The following is a 16233-nucleotide window of genomic DNA, read 5'->3' as shown; positions in this document are numbered from 1 at the left end:
TGGACAAAGAGAACGGCTTGTGGACTGTGAGGTGATTGGTGAATTCCCCCTTTTTTCTCTGTGTACGAAATCCCTAATAAACTTCCCTTTGTATTCTATTTGTGCTACTGGTGCCTGTTTTATTATTGAACTTGGTGACGTGGAAACCCCATACCCTTGATCTTACTACATATGGTGGAGAATGCGGGCATAGCCAAACCAAGTTTGATAACTAAACAGACACAGAGCACAATGGAAGCATTGGTGAGATAGCTGGTGGAGGTGAACATAGCACAACAGGCTATGCATCGGGAGTTGCTGGAGGAACAGCGTGAGCAGACCGCTCTCATGCGAGCTGAACTCAGCCAGCTGACCGCCACCCAGGCTAGCATAGCGGCAGGCGCAACAGTCTCTCGTCCCAAACCCAGTAGGTTTCTACTGAAGCTTACAGAGGCTGACGACTACCTACATAAGGGACTGCTACAGGAGGTGTGACCACAGTCCACCAGGAGAGGGATGCCGAGGAGGCACTGAGAAGGGAGGTGTCCCTCCATCAGCAGAGATCTGCAGAGCTCCAGCAGCGCCTGGAAGAGCAGAAGGTTGCTATGAGGGAGGATCTAGCCAGGCAGGAGACCCTTATAGAGCTGAAGGAGCAGCTTGTCCAGCAGCAGGACAGCTCCCTACAGAAGGTCTTGCAGGAGGCCCAGGCTGCAGCCCTCCAGGAGGAGGCAGTAGATGCTCTGAGAGGGGAGGTGACACTCGATCAGCAGAGAGCTGAAAAGCTACGGCAGAGCCTGGAGGCTGCTCTGAGGGAGCAGGAGGAGAAGAGCAGAGAGGAGGCCACTCTGAAGATGGAGGCCCCCTAAGCAGTAAAAGATCTGCAGCTCGGCCATCTGACAGAGAAGGTCACCGCCTTACAGGAACAGCTAGCCAAGAGGGAGCAGGGGATCTCCATTCAGAAGGAGGCGCTGCAGGAGACCCCAGGTGAAGAAAGTGGAGATGATTCAGGATAGACCCCGCCCCCTCACCAAGAAGCAGCCAGCCCCCTGACAGATCTGACCAGGCGCTGTCTGCCCGCCCAGGTGAAGTGGACCGAGGAGACAGAGAAAGCCTTTCAGGACCTAAAGGGAGCACTGTGTTTTGGACCCATGCTGGTGACACCAGACTTCACCCTCGTAACGAACCATGCACCACTGGTTTGGATGTCAAGGAATAAGGAGAGTAATGTCCGGATCACCCGCTGGTTCCTATCCTTACAGCCCTTTGCTTTCTCTGTCGTCCACAGATCAGGTGCAGTATTTGAGTACATTTGTATATTTTCTGGAGGATAAAACTGAAATTGTAACTAGCTTTGTATGGATTGTTTAAGGGCGATACTTTAAACAAAATTTCATTTTCAATTAGTCGGAAATGAGAAGTTGTAATCTGTATAAAGGCAAAAAGGCCATTTTTGAACAAAGGATGAAGCTTAATAATCTACTGGAGAACCATTTTGGGTTTAAGTATAATTGATGTATGAGTGAAGCTTTTAGTGATAGGTTTAAAGCTTTCATATTTCATAATTTTAGCCCCCCAAACTCATATTCATTATATAAATAGGCATGCTTAATTTGTCTGGCTTAGCATTCCAAATAAAATTAAATATTTTTTGCTCATATGATTTTAAAAAATTACTCATCTGGAGTAGGCAGTGCCATGAGTAAGTAAGTAAACTGTGATAGGACCAAAGAGTTAATCAATGTGATTTTTACATAAATAGACAAGCATTTACCTCTCCATGGTTGCATAATCTTACCTATGTTTGCTAACTTTCTATTGAAATTGATTGTGGTAAGTTAATTTATATTTTCGGAGATGTGAATACCAAGTATGTCTACTTTACCATCCACCCATTTAACTGGTAAGCTATAAGGTAGTGTAAACACTGTATTTTTTAACAATCCAATACGTAGTATGGTACACTTGTCATAATTAGGTTTTAATCCAGAGAGGCTAGAAGTGATCATGATCTTCAATGAGAATGTGCAGGGATCCAGATTGCAGACTTCAGAAAAAAATAGAGTCATCGGCATACATTGACACTTTTTTGTTTTTATCCCCTGGATTTCTAACCCATTTATGGTCTTGTTGGATCGAATTTTAATAGCTAGCATTACAATGGCCATAATAAATAGATATGGAAACAACAGACAGCTTTGTTTTACTCTTCATGAAAGCTAAATACTTTCTGAGAAGTAACCATTATTTACTATTTTACATCTGGGGTTGCTGTACATAACTTTAACCCATTGTATAAGAGACTCACCAAAATTAAAGTAATCCAGGCATTTATATATAAATTATCGTCGTACTTTATCAAAAGCCTTTTAAAAATCTGCTATGAAGACCAGGCCTGGTATCTTTGATGTTTCATAATGTTCAATTGTTTCAAGTAACTGTCGTATATTATCTTCAATATATCATCAATGTAAAAAACCTGTCTGATCAGGATGAACAATATCTGGTAAAACCTTTTCTATTCTATGTTCTACGCATTTTGGCAGGATTTTCGCATCACGACATTAAAATGTAAGAGGCCTTGTCACGACTTCCACCGAAGTCGGCTCCTCTCCTTGTTCGGGCGGCGTTCGGCGATCGACGTCAACGGCTTTCTAGCCATCGCCGCTCCATTTCTCATATTCCATTGGTTTTGTCTTGTTCCATTACACACCTGGTTTTCATTCCATAATTACTGCATGTATTTAGTCCTCTGTTCCCCTCCATGTCTTTGTGTGTAATTGTTTGTTTTTGTATTGTGGATATTGTCAGGCGCTTTACTTTTGCTATGTTCCGTGTTTTTGGCAAGTTATTGTTTTTATGTGCTGTCATTATTGGAACGGAATTAAAGTGCGCCTGTTCACTACACTCTTCTCTCCTGCACCTGACTTCGCCTCCCGTGCACACCCTTGACAGAATTACACACCAAACTATGGCGTCAGCAGGAGCAGGGACCCCGGTTAGAGGAGTCGAGGAGTGCGTCCAGGAACATTCTGCTATGTTACATCATCTTGGTGCCATGATGGATCGCGTTGTCCAGACTATGGACCGCTGGGAGAGACATGTATATCGATGACATTCTGATATACTCCACTACACACGCCGGGCACGTGTCCTTGGTACGCAGGGTACTTGGACGACTGTTGGAGCATGACCTGTACGTCAAGGCCGAGAAATGCCTGTTCTTTCAGCAGGTTGTCTCCTTCCTAGGGTATCGCATTTCCACATCAGGGGTGGAGATGGAGAGTGACCGCATTGCAGCCATGCGTAATTGGCCGACTCCCACCACGGTAAAGGAGGTGCAGCGATTTTTAGGGTTTGCCAATTACTACCGGAGATTTATCCGGGGTTTTGGCCAGGTGGCTGCTCCCATTACCTCACTGCTGAAGGGGGTCCCATACGGTTGCAGTGGTCGGCTGAGGCGGACAGGGCTTTTGGGCAGCTAAGAGCTCTGTTTACTTCGGCTTCCGTGCTGGCCCATCTGGATCCCTCTTTGGCGTTCATAGTGGGGATGGACGCGTCCGAGGCTGGGATAGGATCCGTGCTCTCACAGCACTCGGGTACGCCACCAAAACTCTGCCCCTGTGCTTTCTTCTCGAAGAAGCTCAGCCCAGCTGGGCGTAACATTATGTGGGGGACCGGGAGCTGTTGGCTGTGGTTAAGGCGTTGAAGGCGTGGAGACATTGGCTTGAGGGGGCTAAACACCCTTTTCTCATCTGGACTGACCACCGCAACCTGGAGTACATCCGGGCAGTGAGGAGACTGAATCCTCGTCAGGCAAGGTGGGACATGTTCTTTACCCGTTTTGTGTTTACACTATCCTACAGACCAGGTTCCCAGAATACGAAGTCAGACGCACTGTCCCGGCTGTATGACACAGAGGAGCGGTCCATGGTTCAGACTCCCATACTCCCGGCCTCTTGCCTGGTAGCGCCAGTCGTGTGGGAGCTGGACGCGGACATTGAGAAGGCGTTGCATACAGAGTCTGCTCCCCTCCAGTGTCCAGTCCGGCGTATGTACGTTCCGTCTGCTGTCCGTGACCAGTTGATCTATTGGGCCTACACGTCACCCTCCTCTGGTCATCCGGGGATCGGCCGGACGGTGCGCTGTCTGACTGGGAAGTACTAGCGGACGGAACAGATATGACGGCTGGTTACACAAAGAAAGGGGGTTGGATTTTGAATGAAAGAGTGGGAAGACTGAGGAACAAAAAATATTTTGTGTCTCTATCGGGCCGTAGGCAGCTATGCTATCGTAAATACAGTATCTTATGCATTCTAAATAACCGCCCATTTGGAAAAGGAAAATGCAAGGAATATTTACTCTGAGCTGCGCTTCAATAGGTTGGTCGTAGATGGAAGGCCGGGTTGCCCAGCAGGGATCTCTTGTCCTCTGAAGAATGTCTCTGGTGGTAAACTAGATACGTTGTAGTATCGTTGTGTGTGTTAGACTGGGTACGTCGTCCGTCCTTTCCTAGCCCACGTTTACAGCGGCTGCTGCTAACTCAACGGCTAGGAGGTATCACTTCTGGAGTGAATAAGAGTTCAAAGTTCATAACAAGTTGCCATACTTTTAACGTGCTATATTCTGGCTGGTTTAGTCGAAATTCATCCCTTTGGCGTGTTGATAGTCACCTTCACATTGAACACGATGCTAATTTCGTTAGGTTAGTATCTGAGCCCTTTTAACGTAGGAACGTCGTCCTCACATCCTCGGAAGAGAAAGTTGAATTTTCGTCAACATGTTAATATAGTGGTGAAAGAAGGGCGTGTTTCATAGTTTACAACCAAAGTCTGTTCACTTGGGCGGGGCCTCTGAGTGAGCAGAGTTTCTCTATGACAAACCGTTCTCTCATTTAAGAAGCTAAAATTAAATTGTATCTTTTCACAAATAGTTTGATATTTAAACATTTCAATTGCACAACAATTCCAATGTGTCGACTTTCCAAGACACAGTTTATGTCATCCTGTCATTAGTAGTAATGTCTCAGACAACAACTGATCTGATATCATATTCATTAAGTACCAACGCATATTTTCAACTGGTTGGATTACCGAAATATGATTCCGTTTCCCACCTTTCGATGTTACCAGACTCTCTATGTTACAAAGGCTTTACAAGAGCTAACTCTATAGAGTAGAGAGAAAGAAAGGGGGAAAGGTATTTATGGGGGTCATAAACCTCCCCAACAGGCCAACGTCATGACACTTGTATGCTTGGAGGCCTAGGATGCTAAATGTATTTATGTTAACATAATCAAGTCAAAACAATGAACCAATTATATTTTGAACAGATAAGTTTGAATAAGTTGTGACGCTCAACTACTGTATGACTCTTTCAACATGCCACTGAAAAGGTCGAAAGCGGCAATTCATTGTATGATGCCTGAAAATACTGCAGAGTAATTCAAAGCCATTTGCAAACAGCAAGTTGGATAGATAGCAAAAACTACTTTGAACCTCTTTGTTCATCTAAGGCTAAGTGCTCTTGTTTCAAACACTATACCATCTTTAAAGGGATAGTTAAACAGAATACACGCTAACATGAATGTTTTTTTCACCTTTATTTAACCAGGTAGGCAAGTTGAGAACAAGTTCTCAATTTTATACCTACCATGGTTGTAGTTGATTCAATTTTGGGATATTTAGTTTCCTAATAGCAATATTTTGTAACTGTTAGCATTCTCAGTAACACAACATTAAACTGTTGTTATGCATGTGTAATAAAACTGTGAATACTTTTTGAGCAACATTTTACTAGCATGTTGTTACATAATACTTTGGTAATTGCATTTTAATTGCATAGCAATGAGCGGAGAGTTTTTGCAACTACTGTACACAGAAGGAATAGTCACTGTTCCTTATTCCACTGTAATAATGTAATAACTCTTATTATGCAATTAAAGCAATTTCCTAATTCCTATATAACAACGTTGCTATTGTAATGAGCAAAGTTACTACACACGTATAGGGACTTCATGTGAAGTGTTACTGTATTACCTTATGTCTCACTCATAATGAAAATGTATGTGTTAGTCATTTTGAAGCTGCAAAAGTGGTCGACTCTAATGTTGAGGTTATTCATGTCCATCATGTATTTAATTCCAGCTAGGCTATATTAATATTCAAGAGCCCTCCAAACCATATGCTTGTAATATATTTAGACTGATTCAACTAACTGTATTTTGGTTCTTCATCAAATATTTGGCAGCCATCAGATAAATATTTGTTTTGCTTTCAAATAACTTGCATATATTCAAATACTTTAAAATATTATTTGTTTTTCTGAGACCTGTATTTGAATATTGAAGGAAATAGTTGACAATAGTTGATTCACTATAGTCAACTACCTCCAGAATTTGAAAAGTTGGTATTTTAAAATAAACTACAAAATACAACTATGTTCTGCAAAGGTCTGCTATGGTTCAACACTTCTGACGGTTCGTTACAATATGTCAATGTAGCCTACTTGTATCTGTCCCTACTAAAAAAAAACATATTTGATAGGTTTAACAGTAGCCAATGATATAGCTCGGTCAATGCTTTGTCAATAATTCAAAGTGGCTACAGTACCAAAAACCAATCATTTGGCAAGAGCTAAAACATTGCCCATGCAAATTATGGAGTGCAAACTCTGACAGCAGACGTGCAACAAGTAATTTATTAGTTAGGCTACATGCTGCATTGACAGTTATTCTCATCTGCCATGACTTCTACTCATTATGCAGACAATAGATTTAGTTGGTTATGATGGAACCCTCTCCCCCCTACTGTATTTATCTTATGAAGTGGCCATTAAATCTCTCTGAGTGATGCCACTGCATTAAATCAAACATACTTTTTGATTAGGGCTGCTAGGACTCTAGGACTGTAGCCTGTTCTGCAGTCTGCTTCGAGCTAGTGTGTTTTGATGTGTCTGTCAATGCACTAGGCATCCATTTTGGATTCAGTGTTTACACTTAGGTTAAAGGAGCAAGCAGTACTGACAACTTTTAAAGGCTGTCAGTCAAAAACACTGCCAGGCCGGACAGTAACGTGTCAATAAGCTACAGCTATGTACCAGCAATGTCTTTGTCTGTGACAACCCACAGACAACCAATTAGTTACCGTAAGGATAGGAATGGGTGGGGAGCTCACTCACTTGAATGAGTAGTTCATCTACTTTTTATTTCCTTTTTCACCACTCTTTGGGGAAATATTTATGCAGGGTATATGAATGCACTGACATTCAAGCTTATTTATCCTATGCTAGACAATGTTTAAAAATGTCAATTGACTTCAATGGAACACTTCCGCTTACTAACTTTCAGCATCCATGACACGCTAATACTGTGTGCAAATCAAAAACACACTATCTGCAATATTCGTATTCCGCCAAAAGTATTTTCATCACAATTTGCTAATTAGCTAGCTACCTCTGGTCCAGGATGTCACTCTTGTCCGAGTTGTCGATGGAAGCGATGAAGAGGTTGATGAACCAGGTGAGCGAGTACTGGTACATGGGCTCGATGTTGGCCAAGTCTGCGATGGAGAAGAAGAGGATGGCAGAGTGCACAGCGATGGGAGTGTAACCCATGCGCGTCTCGTCGATCTTCACCTCCGTCACCTCGGCGATGGCCTGCTTCTCCGAGATCTCGTTGGCCAGAACCTTGGACGAGGAGAGGATCTTGACGGCCGTCTCATCCTCCAGGATGTTGCCCTCTGAAGAAGACAGCACCTCCAGGATCTTGTCCTCGATCTCCTGCAGCTGCCTGGGGGGGAGGGGGTGGAAAGGTCATGTGATTAGTACCAGAGTCTACTGTGCTACCTGTTCCTTTGTTTGAACAGACTGAATGATTGGAACTCCCCCATTTGTTGACCATGATTAAAAATAAAATATATTTATTTATTTATTTATTGGTATTGCTCAAACGTCTCTGGTGATCATGTGACGTAGCCTATGACATATTAACTTTTGGCAACACAGATTTCTATCAAACAAAAACCCATCTTTACATGTGCTCTCTCTCTCTCTCTCTAAGACACAAATTAGTAAGGAACTCCCCTCACCTGGTTGTCTAGGTCTTAATTGAAAGGAAAAACTCAAAACCAACAGACACTAGGCCCTCCATGGAATAAACTTGATACCCCTGCACTAAGCCATTACCTCTTGTTCTCGGCCCCCTGCAATATGAGGGCCTGTTTCTCCTCCTCCAGGTCAGGCCTCTCTCTGGCCACCACGATGCCCAGCAGCTGGTCCTGCATGCCCTCGGGGGTGATCATAAAGTTCAGCAGGGTCACCTACAGTACACACATACAGTATAGGGCAAACAAACAATACATCAGCCTTCACAAACGACAAACATCCACTATAGTTTACACAGTAGTGCGTGGGATGGCAGTTAGCCTAACAGTTAAGAGGCCGCTGGTTCGAATCCCCGAGCCGACAAGGTGAACAATCTGTCGATGTGCCCTTGAGTAAGGCACTTAACCCTAATTGCTCCTCTGGATAAGAGCGTCTGCTAAATGACTAACATGCAAACGTGTGTGTGTGAGTGAGTGAGTGAGTGAGTGAGTGAGTGAGTGAGTGAGTGAGTGAGTGAGTGAGTGAGTGAGTGAGTGAGTGAGTGAGTGAGTGAGAGAAATAATATCTCCTTTAGGTGTGCTCATTTAATGGTTCGCACTTCACTACTATCCAATCCCACAGTGGCAACTTTCACCTTAAGCTACTGTAATAGCCTTTTTTAAAAGCTACAGCAATAGCCTTTTTCCTCTATCACAAGTGAGAGAAGTGAGCACATCTCAACCCACACACCCAGTCCTTAGGGCCTACTATCCTAGAGGTTAAAAGCCTATATCTGGTATCTACTCCCAGCTCTAATAAATGAGTGCACTTCTCCAGGCATCTAATTAAATTTATATTAATGCCAAGGCCTGCTCAGCTGGTGGTAAAGACTCTCAAAGCCTGTATAAATCCCGGAGCAGCCATTTTCAAATAATTGTCAAATCTGCGCTCCCTGCAGTTCCTTTGGCCTGGCTTAAAAGGTGTATATGAAACATTTTAGCAGGGCAAACAACCATTACAAAACAACTCAACAACCACCCAGTAGCCTATTCACAACCAATACTAATCTAATTTCACCCCTAAAACTACTTTTTATGTGCATTTATAGAGACATCACTGGGGGAACCACTGAGTGCACTGACACTGCAAACATTGTGCACATGTAGCTATCCTATGAAAGCATTTTGCAACAAAATGTTCTGACACAATTTTTATTAAAAAAATTCTGACACAATATCCCAGCATACAAATTAGATGTTACAATGTTTTGGATAAATAATTTACAGATGTCCATGTCAATAGAGTGATGAATAGATGACAAGGTGATTTGGAAAGCCTATTCATCACTGAAATGTGCCGATCACAACAGCTGTAATATCATAATAATAACACAGTAATTTTACAATAAAAAATAAAAAACATAGGGATGGATTGACCAGGGGATGTTCATTCAATAAAAAAAACTGTTATCTGTCCAACTCAATGCCTATCCACGGGAGTAGCCTACCCATACATCCAAAAGACTACTGACTGGGAACGTACGGTGCATTCGGAAAGTATTCAGACCCCTTGACTTTTTCCACATTTTGTTACCGTTACAGTCTTATTCTAAAATGTATTAAATTGTTGTGTTTTCCCCTCATTAATGTACACACAATACCCCATAATTACAAAACATTTTTTTTGTTTTTTTATGTTTGCTAATTTATAGAAAATAAAAAACGGAAATATCACATTTACCACAAGTATCATAAGTATTCAGACCCTTTACTCAGTACTTTGTTGAAGCACCTTTGGCAATGATTACAGCCTCAAGACTTCCTGGGTATGACGCTACAAGCTTGGCACACCTGTATTTGAGGAGTTTATGCCATTCTTCTCTGCAGATCCTCTCAAGGTCTGTCAGGTTGGATGTGGAGCGTTGCTGCACAGCTTTTTTCAGGTCTCTCCAGAGATGTTCGATCGGGTTCAAAGTCTGGGCTCTGGCTGGTCCACTCAAGGTCATTCAGAGACTTGTCCTGAAGCCACTCCTGCATGGTTTTGTCTGCGTGGTTAGGGTCATTGTCTTGTTGGAAGGTGAACCTTCACCCCAGTCTGAGATCCTGAGTGCTCTGGAGCAGGTTTTCATCAAGGATCGCTCTGTACTTTTCTCCGTTCATCTTTGCCTCGATTAGTCTCCCAGTCCCTGCCGCTGAAAAACATCCCCACAGCATGATGCTGCCACCACCATGCTTCACTGTAGGGATGGTGCCAGGTTTCCTCCAGACTGACGCTTGGCATTTAGGCCAAAGTGTTCAATCTTTGTTTCATAAAACCAGAGAATCTTGTACCTTTTACTGAAGAGTGGTTTCCGTATGGCCACTCTACCATAAAAGGTCTGATTGGTGGAGTGCTGCATAGGTGGTTGTCCTTCTGGAAAGTTCTCCCAACTCTAGAGCCCTGTCAGAGTGACCATCAGGTTCTTGGTCACCTCCCTGACCAAGGCCCTTCTCCCCCGATTGCTCAGTTTGACTGGGGGGGAGCTCTAGGAAGAGTCTTGGTGGTTCCAAACTTCTTCCATTTAAGAATGGTGGAGGCCACTGTGTTCTTGGGGACCTTCAATGCTGCAGAAATGTTTTGGTACCCTTCCCCAGATCTGTGCCCCAACAGAATCCTGTCTTGGAACGCTACGGAAATTCCTTTGACCTCATGGCTTGGTTTTTGCTCTGACATGCGCTGGCAACTGTGGGACCTTAAATAGACAGGTGTGTGCCTTTCCAAATCATGTCCAATCAATTAAATTTACCAAAGGTGGACTGCAATCAAGTTGTAGAATCATCTAAAGGATGATCAATGGAAACAGGATGTCCCTGAGCTCAATTTCGAGTCTCATAGCAAAGGGTCTGAATACTTATGTAAATAAGGTATTTCTGTTTTTTATTATGCGGTACTGTTTGTAGATTGCTGAAGTAAAAAAATAAATAATTAAATTCATTTTAGAATAAGGCCGTAACATAGCAAAATGTGGAAAAAGTCAGGGTCTGAATGCTAGCTGAATGCTAAGGTCTGAATGCTAGCTGCCATGGTCTCATCTTAGAAAACACGCCATGGTCTGTGCCTTGGACTAGCTAGCCTATTATTCAAGCAATTATTGGAGGGACAGCACAGCGCACTAACAAGGCAGAGAGAGGAGTTGGCAGCCCACAGGAGGATGTTGCCCTCCGATGAAGACAGCACCTCCAGGATCTTGTCCTTGATCTCCTGCGCACATTTTCCACCTCTCAAAATGTAAGCTATTTCTAATAAAGTTAACAAAGCACTCACTTGTCTAGATACTGTAATGAATAGTTAGACATGGAAATCAAATGTGCCATTCTCCTGATTGTTGGACCGGGCACCACTTGTAATAGACTTGAGCGCCCTCGTCTCCACATTTCAGCACCACAGACAACTTTTAACTACTAGGCTACTGTAGCTACTACTGGGCTACTGTATTGTGGTCGCAGTATTGACAACAGAAATGCTAAGGTCATTTCAATAAATCAATGAAGTAGTTCAAAAAGAGGTAGCCTACCTTTGACTGGCTGTCATGTTCCAGTAGGCCTAAATGAGTTTATGATGATTTTTTTTCAACTGTGATTATTATCCAACAAAGTAGGCAGGGCCTACACAGCTTTTTGGGGGCCCTAAGCGAGACATGGTTGGGGGGGCAATTCTAACCATTTTGCCATTGGGTGGAGAGACATTTTTTCAGTTTTAAAGCTACATAATTTCCTGCAATTCTACACATTTGGACATTAATTATGACAAGTTAATGACATCTGAGTGAGAGTAACTAACAAAATCAGTGTGGGTGCCCTGGAGGTCCAGGCCCCTGGATATGTGCCCAGCATGCCCGGTCGGTATTCGCATTACTACAAGTTTAGATAGCTGGCTAGACTAATTTACCAATCTAAAAATTCTTAGCTGACATGGCTAATTGAGTGACTGACATAAGAAAAAAATTGCTGATGCACAACCAAAATTCTAACTTGAACCTTGTGTATTCTACTAATCTCAATCTCAACAGTAAATTGAGACCCGACTGAGTTCCTAAGAAAAAATATATAGTTTTTTTAATTTGTTTTTTGGGGGGTCGTGGGCCACTTAGTGGCCTGCAGCCGTAAGCGACTGCTTATATCGCTTATGCCTGGAGCAGGCTGTGAAAGTAGGTAAGGTTATGGCTACCTATTTAGCTTCCAACTGTGAATGCATGCATGCATTGCATGATCAATGCTAAAATGTGAAGCGCGTGCAATTGACCATATAGCCCTGTCGCATTTGTGGATGCTTAAAATAGAGATTCATTTTTATTTCTAAAATCAGATACCTACATGAATGAATAGGCAGGTCTGGTATTAGGCAATGTGCTATAAATTTAATAAAAAATATTCATAATTTTCCCAGTTATTTCTATGATCTGTGCTATAGTAATATGCTGCATTGATTGACTGGTTCCATTGTTTCAGAACGCCAAACTTACAGAACGTTCAAAAGTACTTTACAAACTGTTGGTTTAAAATTAATATTGTTTATTTTTTGGGGATCAAATATTAATAAATATAATACAAATAATACTATGGAGCCTGGTGAAGGGTTTCATTCTCCAAGACCCCCTGTTTCATATACAGTATACCCTTTAACGGGACTAGGCAGCTCCGGCGTTATGGGAGGGCTTTAGGGGGCCTGGCCCGCCCTACTGCACCTCCTTGCCCGTCTAAATAAAATATTGATTATTTGTTTGACCGAGATTCCCACCGACAGAAAGAAGCATCAATCTCAGTTAAAGCATCAAAGCGAGTGAAACAGTGCCCCTCTGTCTAAGTATGTGTAGACCATCTATCTGATGCTGTCTGGAACAAAAGAGTATGGCATGTCATACCATTTCTGTCCAGACAACATCAGATACTGTACATGGGCTACATATAGTGTTACATCTGCTCCTGCCACCTCCTCTACTGCTTATCCTGTGTCTCCTTGACCTACCGCCACTCCCCCCAGTGCTCTCTCCCTCTCTGTGTGTGTGTGTGTGTGATTTTGTGGGCGGAGACAGGTGTGCTGGAGTCAGAGCAGATCTCCACCAGCTGCAACCTGTTCCATAATCAAGACCTCTACAAATACTAAGCCCTGCCACTTCCACGCTGCCAGATCGTAATCTCTGCTCAGTCAGTCTACATTTCTAGCAGTTTGTTGCTCTTTAGATCCTGTTTTGCCTGTTTTCCCTTGCCTGACGCCGTTTTCCTCTCCGCTACAGTTCTGCTCGCTATGACTCTGGCCCGTCTCCAGTCCCACGTCTTGTCAGTCCTGCTACTCTGTCCTGGATCCCCCACTCTACTGCTCTCTTGGATTCCCCTCCAGAACTGCTTACCCTGTCTCAACACCTCTCGCTCCAGCCTCAGCCTCCGCACCTGGTTTCCTGCAACCCGCCCGAGCTTCCCCTGGCCTGCACCCCATCTTTCCCCTGTGTTTCAATAAATACCTTGGTTACCTCATCCCAGTCTCCTCATCTGAGTCTGCTCTTGGGTTCACCTGTTCTGCTCCGTGTAACATACAGAGGGCTCACTCTTGCCAAAATCTGTCCAGAATAAGCCCAATGCGTTTCTATGGACATAATATGCAGATCTAAGCTTGTCGCCTGCCTTCCCGCCTTTGGGACAAAGACTCCCATTGTTAGGGCGGAGACATGAGCATCTCGTCATTATATACAGATCTCTGGTTTCAGCTTCATCCTCTCTAAATAAAAACAATTCAAGTGTGTATTTGGGAAACCCGCAACTTCGGTAGTGCGCGTGGCAATAGGTCTAGCTGACTGAGTTGTGGCTGTCAGTGATAAGCCTCTAAAATATGTGTGAAGATAATGTGTCTTGAGTATAATTAAACATGTTGCACAAGAAGAATGGGAAGGGTGTGTGGCAAAGATATGGTGCGTCACTCTCGATAATGAATGCACTCAGCTCTCCAGAATGCGCTCAGCTGTCTCCCACTAATTATTGCGTATTCATTGTGTGAATTGTTTGCCCTTTGGTTGTTTATTTTTGATCAATTCTCCATTACATAGGTCACCAGTAGGCCTAGTAAATATAAAGTTAATCCCCGTCATTTGGTTACATTCATTTCTGTTAATGCATGTATTAATACTTCTTATGGCTTGGGGGCAGTATTTTGACGTCTGGATGAGAAGCATGCCCAAAGTAAACTGCCTGTTACTCAGGCCCAGAAAATAGGATATGCATATAATTGGTAGATTTGGATAGAAAACACTCAAAAGTTTCCAAAACTGTTAAAATAATGTCTGTGAGTATAACATAACTGATATGGCAGGCGAAAACCTGAAGAAAATCCATCCAGGAAGTGGGATTTTTTTGATGTGGGTATTTTCAATTGAATGCCTATAGAGTATCTATTGGGTTAGGACCCAGATTGCAGTTCCTATGGCTTCCACTAGATGTCAACAGTCTTTAGACATTGTTTCAGGCTTGTTTTCTGAAAAATGAAGAAGGATGATACCTTTCTCTCAGTGGACTGAGGAAGAATGTAGAGCTGGTTTGCGCGCGTGACCGATTGCGCACCTTTCGTTGTTTTTCCTTTCTATTGAATACACTATTGTCCGGTTGAAATATTATCGATTATTTAGACAATTGACAACCTGAGGATTAATTATAAACATCGTTTGACATGTTTCGACAAACTTTACCAGTACTATTAGGATGTATTCGTCTGCATGTTTTGACTGCCTTGGAGCCAGTGGATTACTGAACAAAACGCACAAACAAAGTTCTTGGCATATAAAGAGGGACTTTATCGAACAAAACAAACATGTATTGTGTAGCTGGGACTCTTGTGACTGCAACCATATGAAGATCTTCAAAGGTAAGTGATTAATTTTATCGCTATTTCTGACTTTTGTCATTCCTTTACTTGGTTGTAAAATGTTTGTATGCTTTTGTAAGCGTGGCGCTGTCCTCAGATAATTGCATGGTATGCTTTCGCCGTAAAGCCTTTGTGAAATCTGACAAAGCGGCTGGATTAACAAGAAGTTAATCTTTAAACCGATGTATAACACTTGTATTTTTTATGAATGTTTATTATGACTATTTCTATATTTTGAATTTGGCGCTCTGCTTTTTCACCGGATGTGGTCGAGGTGGGTCGCTAGCGGAACGTCTGCACCAGAAAGGTTAATTACAGTGATTTACCATTCTCATTCTTGGACTGGAAACGTTGTTGCGGAGATCACAACATGCCACACTTGTGAGAAACAAGTTTTGGTTCATTTCATAACCATTACGAGTTTCAGACATTTTTTCATTGTCTTTTGTTTGGAGTACTCCATGAGAGCAATGAGCATGTGTCTGGTTTCTCTTTCCTAATAACGTTGAGGGAGCACACAGCAGTAGACCTACCTGGCCTTCTGCGTGCAAAAGTAGGAAAGTGCCCCTTTGGCAATGTTTGAATTCTGATTGTCATAAGTCACAACGTTCACCACTAATAAGCTGAGCTTCTCAGTAATTTTTTCTTCACCTCACACAGTAAGTCAACAATGTCTGTTTTTTTTAACATCCATTGGGGATGATAGTTCCTCAGAATTTGAAAGCTCGTTCCAACATCAATAACCAAATCAAGGTTTATTTGTCACATGCACCGAATACAACAAGTGTGGACTTTACCGTGAAATGATTACTTACAAGCCCTTAATTAACAGCGCAGTTCAAGAAGAGTTAAGAATATATTTACCAAGTAGACTAAAATAAAAGTAATAAGAAAAAGTAACACAATAAGAATAACGAGGCTATATACAGGGGGCACCGGTACAGAGTCAGTGAGCGTGGGTACAGGTTAGTTGAGGTAATTTGTACATGTATCAAATCAAATGTTATTGGTCACATGCAGATGTTAACGCGAGTGTAGCGAAATATCTAACAATTTCACAACAACTACCTTATTCATTAGTTTACACTTGTGTGTATGAGAATATGTACATATAAATATATGGATGAGCGATGACCGTGCGGTATAGGCAAGATGCAGTAGATGGTATAGAGTACAGTATATACATATGAGATGAGTAATTTAGGGTATGTAAACATTATATAAAGTGGCATTGTTTGAAGTGACTAGTGACATATTTATTACATCCAATTTGTAATTATTAAAGTG

At 42.5% G+C, this 16233-nt stretch overlaps 1 protein-coding gene across 2 annotated transcripts in view; it reads right to left on the bottom strand.

Moving 5' to 3' along the window:
• dnah7 (dynein, axonemal, heavy chain 7) overlaps positions 1-16233 on the bottom strand; it is a 279868-nt gene that overhangs the window by 95073 nt on the left and 168562 nt on the right. For both annotated transcript variants that reach the window (XM_082968848.1, XM_045707381.2), the window contains exons 52-53: positions 8161-8294; positions 7430-7765 (exon numbers count right to left, since the gene is read on the bottom strand). In XM_082968848.1, coding sequence (XP_082824974.1) covers positions 7430-7765; positions 8161-8294 — 470 coding nt within the window. The remainder of the gene's footprint in view (positions 1-7429; positions 7766-8160; positions 8295-16233) is intronic.

This window comes from Salmo salar, chromosome 25, assembly GCF_965601325.2.
Source record: "Salmo salar chromosome 25, fSalSal1, whole genome shotgun sequence".
Taxonomy (NCBI): domain Eukaryota; kingdom Metazoa; phylum Chordata; class Actinopteri; order Salmoniformes; family Salmonidae; genus Salmo; species Salmo salar.
The sequence above is the reverse complement of the archived record's forward strand: the minus strand, read 5'-3'. Positions and strand labels throughout refer to the sequence as shown.